Source organism: Mastomys coucha, unplaced genomic scaffold, assembly GCF_008632895.1.
Source record: "Mastomys coucha isolate ucsf_1 unplaced genomic scaffold, UCSF_Mcou_1 pScaffold7, whole genome shotgun sequence".
NCBI classification, from domain to species: domain Eukaryota; kingdom Metazoa; phylum Chordata; class Mammalia; order Rodentia; family Muridae; genus Mastomys; species Mastomys coucha.
The window spans coordinates 51,161,411-51,170,804 of record NW_022196913.1 but is presented as its reverse complement, the minus strand read 5'-3'; the positions used below and the strand labels follow the sequence as shown (position 1 = coordinate 51,170,804).

General features: G+C 43.1%; 1 protein-coding gene across 1 annotated transcript in view; it reads right to left on the bottom strand.

The window, feature by feature from the left end:
- Positions 1-4,114: 4,114 nt before the first annotated feature.
- Rbm24 (RNA binding motif protein 24) overlaps positions 4,115-9,394 on the bottom strand; it is a 12,423-nt gene continuing 7,143 nt past the window's right edge. The window contains exon 4 of the mRNA XM_031359100.1: positions 4,115-6,320. Coding sequence (XP_031214960.1) covers positions 5,957-6,320 — 364 coding nt within the window. The 3' untranslated portion in view covers positions 4,115-5,956. The remainder of the gene's footprint in view (positions 6,321-9,394) is intronic.

The following is a 9,394-nucleotide window of genomic DNA, read 5'->3' as shown; positions in this document are numbered from 1 at the left end:
TATAACAGCACTGTGCAAGAACAGATGTGAAACCATTTTGAGTCGACGTCAATCATGATATGCAGACCTATATATGAACATGATGCCTATATGTGTTTCTGTGAATACTATCAGCCTTACCAGTGTATGAAACCCTGTCATTCACAACAACCAGGAGGAGGCTTAGTGAAGTAAGCCAGGCATCAAAAGACAAAATAAAATGTAATGTCATGCACACAGGGATTTAGATGGATGTTACATTAATAGAGGGGAGAATGGCGGCCAGGGAAGGCTCTGCTGATTAACTAGGGGTTAGGATAGGGAGAGGTTGGACAATAGATACAAAGTTACATTTACACAGTGGGGATGAATTCTAATGTTCTATTGCACACTGGGGTGATTAAAGTTAATAACGTATATTTCAAAATAGTCTGAGCTATCCAGTGATGTACGTTCAAAATAGCCTGAGCTATCCAGTGATGTACATTCAAAATAGCCTGAGAGAACTTCAAATATTTTCATCATGGCAAATGATAATTATTTTGAGATTATGGATATGTTCATTACCTTGATCCCATTATAACACTATATACTCATTCAACAAAAAAACATTCTATTTACCCCACAAATATGTACAATTATTATGCCAATTAAAAATAACAGAACTTTTAAAGAGCTTGTCATGCAAGCGATTGCGCAAAAATCACTATTAAACTAAAAATCCCACTCAGAACCAACACCCAAAATGAATCTCTTTTATACAAAGTGCTCAAGCAGAAACAAAGTTAGAATCTCCATGGAAACAGCCTGGAACTCCTGAAGGAGAAGTGAGGACAAACGTAAGCATGAAAATGCATTTATTTATTTATTTATTTGTTTGTTTTTGTTCCTCTTCACCTCTGCCTCTTCCAAGCCTTGGGTTGTCATCTTAATGAGCGTTTTTTTTTTAAGATTCCAAAGGAATTTAAGAAGAACAACATTTGACAGGAGCAAGGAAAGCACTCAATATAGAGCCTCTGTGAAAGAAATGTATTCTGTAATCTTTGCATCTACTCCTCCTTCCCCTGTCTGGTAAGCTCTCTCTCCCTGTCCCTGTCCTGTCCCTGTCCCTGTCCCTGTCCCTGTCCCTGTCCCTGTTCCTGTCCCTGTCCCTTTGCCCCTCCCCTCCCCCGCCCTCCTCCTCCTTCTCTGCTTCCTTTTTGTTGCTGTTACTGTATAGTTTGCCTATTGGATTATTTGGCTATTGTTTGATTGGGATGAGATGAAGATAACACCATGGAAGACAATTGTGCCTTCCTTAGAAGGGTTTGTATAATCAGACGTCTGAAGCCACTTATCAAATTAATATTGTAATATCGCCTCACTAGGGCCGGAGATGAAGTTCAGTGGGCTGAGTGCTTACCTAGCAGGCACAAAGCCCCGGGTAACATCTCTAGTATTACACAAAACCAGATGTGGTGGTGTATACACACCTGCAACTCAACCTCCTGAGGTGGAGGCAGGGGGATCGGCAATTTGTGATCATCCTTGGCTAGGATGACTAGGCTGAGCTACAGGAGACCCTGTCTCAAAAACACAACAGAAAACACAAAATAACAACAGCACCAAAAAAAAAAAAAATTCAAACTGTACTGTCTCCATGCAATTTTCACTTGCCCAATACATCAATGTTTCTAAAACGCTCTCTTATCAGTTAGTCTACCACATCAGTCCATCTTCTCTTGTCTATACCACAATACCCCAGGCTGGGTGTGTTATAAAGAAATGAGGTTTGTTTTGGCTCGTGATTCTGATCTGACATGAAGACCCATATTGTGATGGCTTTCTTGATGGCAGCCTTGGGGCACTGCACAGTGTCATGTGGTCAGAGGAAGGGAGTTCACAAAAGACTTAAGCAAAGTGGTTTAAGTCGTTAATCCATCAATCTATGAAACTATGAGTGAATAATCCTGTTGGTGAACTCAGAGCCTTATTCTCTCAAGGATCACACCTGGACTCGCCTCTTAACATCTCACAAGGAGAGTTAAGTCTCAACATGAGTTGCAGAAGAGACAAGCCGTAGTCTTCATCATCTAATCTTCTCATGCCATGAAAAGCAGACTGGCTACGGAGGCATCGTTGACTCATAACACCAGTGTATCAACCGGCTGGTAGGCAGTGAAGCCAGGACTCACTCTACACTGCAGATCTGACTCATTCACTGTCCCCTCAAATACCAGTAGCTTTCCAGATGATTGCAAACATTACATCATAGTAGCTCTTTCCTTTTATTAGTTATTATTTTTTTCATTCCTTTTAGAAATCTATGCATTAGTATTACAAAGTACCAATCTTTCTATCTCTCTGTCTCTCTTTCTCTGCCTCTCTCTTGTCTCTCTCTCCCTCTGATTATTATACATCAGGGAATGTTCTAAGGAAATGTACAGCCTAGCTGAAACAGGTGGACTTTTGGCTTTCCCGAGTCTGGCTCCTTTTAATAAGCTTTCCCTGGAACTGTCTGACCCATTTTTAATCATAAATCAAATATTACTTCAAGTTCAGCAATAGATGACTTGTTGAGGACCAAAGTGACCTTTCATAAATCTGAAAAATTAAAATGTTCACTAGGGCATCAAGTGGCTCAGAAACAATTCTACTAGTCGTCGTTGAGAATACCTCAGCAGTACATTTCCACCTTCCCAGGGGAGACACTGCTGTCTCCATTTTCAATTGGAGTTTGAACCTGTGATGGTTCCAAATTGGAGGGTGGTTAGAAAGCATGATTCATTGTTTAGACACTTTGTTGTCACTTCTATTAAAAACTAACAGAGTTCAAGGTACACCACAGATATGGGAGACATTAGGAACAAGAGCTCAACAAACTATCCACAGTGAAAGGGAAATATCAGACTCTTTAAGATCATCAGCAGACAGTTGCCCCCTTGACATTTTAACACAGTTTGCTCATTGCTTTCTAATGGATACTTTACTAGACATTACTGCATTGTTGATAAAAGGTAAGACATGGGGACTTTCTGTTCTGGTAGCCGCCACTATAGTACATTGATGCAACTGTCCCCACGAGTTTACTCCCTTACTTTCTTTGGCTTTGCACTGAGGGACTGCTCTATGACACTTTTGACTAGTAGAGGCTGGCATTTCTGTTTCAATAGACTATATGAGAAGTCTGAAAATATCACCAACAAAAGGGGTTACTAAATGTAATTTGGGGCCTGGAGGTATAGACCTCTAGGTGGGAAGATCTCCAGTTAAAACTACTCCAGAGGGTGAATTCAAGGCTAGCCAGGGCTTTTTAGTGAGGCCTTGTCTGGGAAATTAAAAGAAGGGACTGACTGGGGATGGACCCCCGTTGGATTCAACCCCTAGGACCACATATATCAACGGTGGTGGTGCACACCTGTAATCCCAACACTCAGGAGTCAAAGACAGGTAATCAGAGGTTCAAGGTCATTTTCTTTTCCATAGCAATTTTGAGGTCTGCCCTGGTATACTAGAGATCCTGTCAAAGGTCACAAATGGGGTGGGAGTGTGGTTCAGTGGTAGAGCACTTGCCTAGGGAACATGAGGTCCCATGTTCAACATCAGCATCACAAACCAATAAGCAAGAACATTTGGATCTATTGGCATTTCTAGGAAATATGGAAGCTAGCTCCAGCCTCCTGTTTTCCCTGATCCCAGCCGCACTGTCCTGACCTAGGCTGGGGTAGCTCTCGCCCCACTCTTCAGTGATATGAATGGTCCTTCAGGATTCAGTGTAGGGCAATAGTCTACTTGCTACACATAAGGCAGGTATTTAGTGAGATTTACTTTAAAGAGCAAAGAGTACATCCTCTGAGAGATTTTTATGTCCACAGAAAAAGTTTTCCATTGAGGAATGGTTAATCAAAGTAGTTAGGAAGAAAATGGGTTGGGGGCTGGGAACAGAGCCCAGCCAGAGTGCCTGGCCCACGTTTGGGAAGCCCTGGGCTTGGGGCCGCATGCCTGTACTGCCAGCACTCAGGAGGTGTGAGGATCAAAATTCAAGGTTATTCTTAGCTACACGGTGAGTTCAGGCAGCCTCTCTCAAAAGGAGAAAACTATTTTTTAAAAAAGAACCATACCTTTTCCCAGCAGCATTAGAAATAACCAATGCAACAGCAGTTTTTAAAAATTATATTTAATACAAGTGAATAGATGAGAAGATCTGAAACATTATAAAGCGAAATACACAACAAATAAATAATTTGCACAGGAGAGCCACACCCTCCATTGTGTACCACTATTGGGCATGGGAATACTTAAATCCAGTGACAATGGAGAGAGAGTCCGTAAAAATGCTAACCTGTTGTCCCTTGTAGGAAGTTCTTCAAGTATAAAAGTCCAATACAGTGTAAAATAGTATTCAATTTAGTTTTAAGAGTAAAAATTGCAAGTATCGCACTTTCAGAAGGAAAAAATATAAAGCCGTCTTTTAAAACTACATACACTACATGAGGAAAGCAGGGATGCCATGAGTTCCCAGTAAATGAGATCCACAGGGGTAAAGCAATCGAGGAAGCACAGAACCAAAATATAGCTTGTTTAAAAAAACAAAAACAAAAACAAAAAAAAACAAAACAAAGCAAAACAAAAATAAAACAACTCAAGACTAAAATAAACTCAAATGTGTTCAGGTGAGAGTACCCACCTGAGTACCCACCTGAACAGTGCACATATGAATTTAAATAAATCCAAAGCCAATGTCTTTAGTTGAATAGGTTAATATTTAATATGCTACATCTAGACCTACTGAATAACTTATGCCATGAGATGAATACATAATTTTACAGTGTCACTTCTAAAGTTCCTTCCTTTAGAGTGCAGCATAGTAAAACTTAAAAATAAATATCTTAAATAGGATTGTTATTAAGGCACATTATAAAGTACAAGATCATCAACCGTCGGAGAACTGTAATGTCAAGAACCTTGCTATCTTAGGTACTGTAGTCACTAATAAATAGTTTTAAATAGGACTCTGAAATAGATACGAAAAAAGTGTAAAATTATTTTAAAAGGGGGTGGAGGGAGGGCGGGAAGAAAAGAAAGGTCCTTCAGATAGTCGCAAAGGGGCGTGCATCTACAAATTCCGCCTACCTTGACCCATAGTCCTCTAGTCTGTGTAATAAATAGAAAGACAGGTGGTGTGGTGAAAGCCGGACCCGGCAGATGAAATCATCCCCAAGTGACAGGGGATGGGGAGAGGAAATATAATGTGACAAGCTCCTCCCACAAGTACAAGTGATGGACTCTTCCCTGAACAGTGTGTGCTATTGATTGTCTGAGCAGCTGGTGCAGTATCAATGGCTCCACAACCCCGCTCGTCCACAGGACAGATGAGAAAATAGCTTTGGTACCTGTCCACCACCGTACCCGCCACCTCACCCCTAAACTGATTGTTCGATGCCCATTTTTTGAGATAGCTCAAACCCACTTCCTCCTGCCTCAACAAAGTTCTGCAGGCCCGCAGTTACTGCAACGAAGGACAACCAGCGCTTTTGCTGTCTTGTTTTCTTTTTTCTTTCTTTTTTTTTTAAATCTACTTTTACACGTAATTCAAGCTACATATTGCTCACTCCGTATTCCCTGGTTCAACTAGATTCACGTAGCAGTTTCTAACTTGGAAAAGGCAGTTTGCTTCCCTGATACTATAAAAAAGAGCAAAAAATAAAAATCCCCTTACAAAAGTGAAGTCCCATTGGTACCCCTGCCATCATCTCCTAGTGGCTATTCTGTGTAACTCGGGCTCTTTGGGATTGACTTCAAAAACTGTTTCTCGCCCTCCCTTTCTCCCCTTCCCATCTGCAGCACTACTCGGAGTATGGAAAAAAGTAACAGCTCCGCTTCACTCTAGCTTTGCCTTCTCCCTTTAAAGCCGTTAGGTCAACGTTAACTTTCACATTAGCTACTAAAAAATGGGAAATCGGGAGGGAAAGAGAAACCCTTTGATCAGACGGCTGGTCTACTGCATTCGGTCTGTCTGCAGCTGTTGAGGCTGGTACTGGCCAAAGGCGGCTGCGGCTGCAGCAGCTGCAGCTGCAGCAGCAGCTGTCCCGGGCGCAGCGGCGGTGATGGGCTGCTGGACTGCATAGCTGTAGCCCCCAGTGGTCACGTAGCCTGCAGCAGCTGGGGATGCTGCATAGGGGTACTGGTCATAGGCAGCGGCAGCTGCGGCCGCGGCTGCTGCCGCCGAGTACTGTGCATAGGCAGCTCCAGTGTAATCAATGTACGGTGTGGTGGAAGCCGCAGCTGCCGTGGGCTGGACGTGGGGAATGACCACTCCAGGCTGCACAAAAGCCTGCGGGTAGACGTAGTGGGCGGGGATCCTGTTAAGAAACGAACAAGAAACAAAGTCAGGCCTCAGTCATCTTTTGTGGAACTCTTTGCTCAGAGATGGAGACAAACTCAAAATTTAGTGGTTGCTATCAACATAGGGTTGCCATAATATCTACTCTTCAGCCGTCCGTTTGATGCTCCCTTGAGAGAATTCATCATCATCAACAACAAAAACCCCAGAATGACATTCTTTCTCCCCATTAGAATTTTCACTCTGACTTCGAACCCTGAACTAAGTAGGCCTGTATGCCACGTTTGGAAAATCGTGATTAGCCAGGACTGTGCCTGAAAGACAGATTTAGCAGGGGCTTCATGAATTCTGAAAAACGTGTAGAGTTCATCTAAGAAAGATATGTCTAGCAAATAGAAAACTCCATGCCGTGAATACAGGGCTGCGAAGGTGGCTGAACGGTCCTGTGGGGCGGCGGCCTGGCCCTCAGGGAGACTAGATTCCAGCGCTCTCTGTCAATCATGGCAACCCTATTTGAAATCGCCAGGCAGACTCAGCACACATTAATCTCTCTGCAACCTCAGTCACCTTGATTAAAAAAAAAAATCATAATTACCAAAGAAGCAGGCGACAAAAGGAAAAATAAAATAAAAACCTCAAACCAGGAGTTTCAAGGTTCACAAGTGGAAGCACAGCAGACACACTCCTCACACGACAGTAGTGCGGCTCACTCTGTTCACAAAAGGCTGGTGTGGGAAGTACCAAAGTGCTATTAACAGTCCCCGCGCAGAGTCTCAAAGAAGTGTGTGGCACACTTCCAGTCTCTCTTTGATTTTTTTTCCCCCCAATAAGGACAAATCAGTCAATCGAACCTTTTTGACTATCAGGCAACTGAGGCTCAGCCAGCTTGTCTCTATGCAAGGCAGACAGAAAGGGCCTGGGGATCCGTGAGCTTGATGGAAAAGCCAGGGACAGGAAAAACACAACCAAATGTCTCTGGAACTTAATAGAGACTCAAAAGCTATGCACTGTAAGGCAGCACTTGTTCAGCGCGTCCGCTAACTCTTACATTAGCCTCCGTGTCAGAAGAATCTGACTTGTTAACATATCTGCTTTCCAGCCACCCAGATGGTTAATAGTTTGTACAGTTTAGTTGTAACGGTTATGGGTCACCCTGAGAAGAGCCAAGAACATGTAACAAAATCAAGTATCATTTTAAGTGCTGTAGTCACACCTCACAAACAGGCCAGACCTGAGGCCCTTTCTTAAAAGTTGGTTAACAACAACAACAACAACAAAAACAAAAAAACAAAACCCAACCCAACCCAAACCAAACAAAACAACCAAACAAAATCACAAGAGGTTTGTTTACAGGACAAAGGGTGGCAATTGTAGTGGTCCCTCTTGGGGTCCTTTCCCCGCCCATTTTCAAAGTTCTACCTCAAATATCTGATTTATTTTTGTCTTTCTTTAAACGAATCTCCCTCACAACCCCCTATCTTTTCTAAAAATAGAACACAGGCATGCTATCTCGCTGTCAACAAGACCAACTGATTAGTAGCACAAGCGCAGATAACTGTCTTCAGATTTTAAAGAACACAAACGCCATGCTCAGGCGCTTTAAAAACACAAGAGTGATTTATTTTCTTCCTTCCTTCCTTCCTTCCTTCCTTCCTTCCTTCCTTCCTTCCTCCCTCCCTCCCTCCCTCCCTTTCTCTCTCTTTCTCTCTTTCTTTCTTTCTTTCTTTCTTTCTTTCTTTCTTTCTTTCTTTCTTTCTTTTTTCTGTCTGTCTATCTGACTGTCTGTCTGTCTTTCTTGTTCTCCACAACTCTATAGAATCACTCGTTAAGAACAACATGGAAAAGATGAATTTATCAGAGAAGGTGGTGAACTCTGTCTTCCCTGAGATAAAAATACATTTGCTTTTACTAGAATTGTAGCTCTTTCCCAGTGCCAGCAGAAGCCATGTCACCAAGTGTTTCTGAGGACACTCAGAGATGTTTTCAACTGCATGTCAGAAACCAGGCCCTGTGCACATATTCAGAACTCTGTGGCACTGTGGCTCACCCTTGGTGACAGGTGTGTCTGTGGAAAGCACTGCCCCAGAGCTGATGGGTCCACAATGTGCAGACACAGCTAAGAGAGCCTCCTCCTCTCCTGCCAGTTTACATGTGGTGACGGGCAGCAGAGGCTGCAGCTGGGCTATTTTTGATCCTGTCATGCGACAAGGGTTTCCAGCGGATAAAATGTCTTTATAAGGCCAAAGTGAAACATCCATCAGCTACAAAGGCCAGCCAGGCTGGACCTCACTGATACAGGGACATTAACCCTTTGTACCTGCCTCCAGCGTTTTAAGGAAGCACGCTGGTTGATAGGTTTGTATTTTCAAATAACGGAGCAGCTCAAAGGTTTATTCGACACGACCCCGCTCCTGGAAAGGCAGGATAAAGAGAGAGATGGGAGGAATGTATTAAAGCAGAGAAAGTATTGCTTCAAGAGTGACTGTGTCTGTATTTATGTTAACGTCTACTTCTGATTGGGCAGAGCCACTCAATGAGAATGTATTTTTTTTTTCCTGGAAGATCAGATTCCTACATGAAGACTGGCAAGGGAGATGTCTGAAAGGCAAATGAAGACTTGGGGCCTTTAAAAGATCATGTAAAAAGAGAGCCCACAGGACCCTGCAGAGACTCCCATGTCTCAGTACAGGCAGAAGGAAGCAGAGGGCTGAAGGGTGTCTTGAGAATTCTTTTAGTAGTCTAATAAACTCAGTAAGACCATCTGGGAATGCCCCTCCTACTAGAATTCTGCCAATTCCAGCCCGCTAATTCACTGTAGAGTGCTCACACCAAGTAGCTACCAAGCTCAAGAGCCAATGGAACACCCCGGCGATTAAAGGAAACTAACTACATTTTCCTTCTATGTCCATCCTTTAGTTCTCCCTTTGAGTTCCTCCCTCCCTTCCTTCTTTCTTTCTTTTCTCTTTCTTTCTTTCTTTCTTCCTTCCTTCCTTTCCTCCCTCCCTCCCTCCCTTCCTCCCTTCCTTCCTTTCCTCCTTCCCTCCCTCCCTTCCTTCCTTTCCTCCTTCCCTCCCTCCCTTCCTTCCTTTCCTC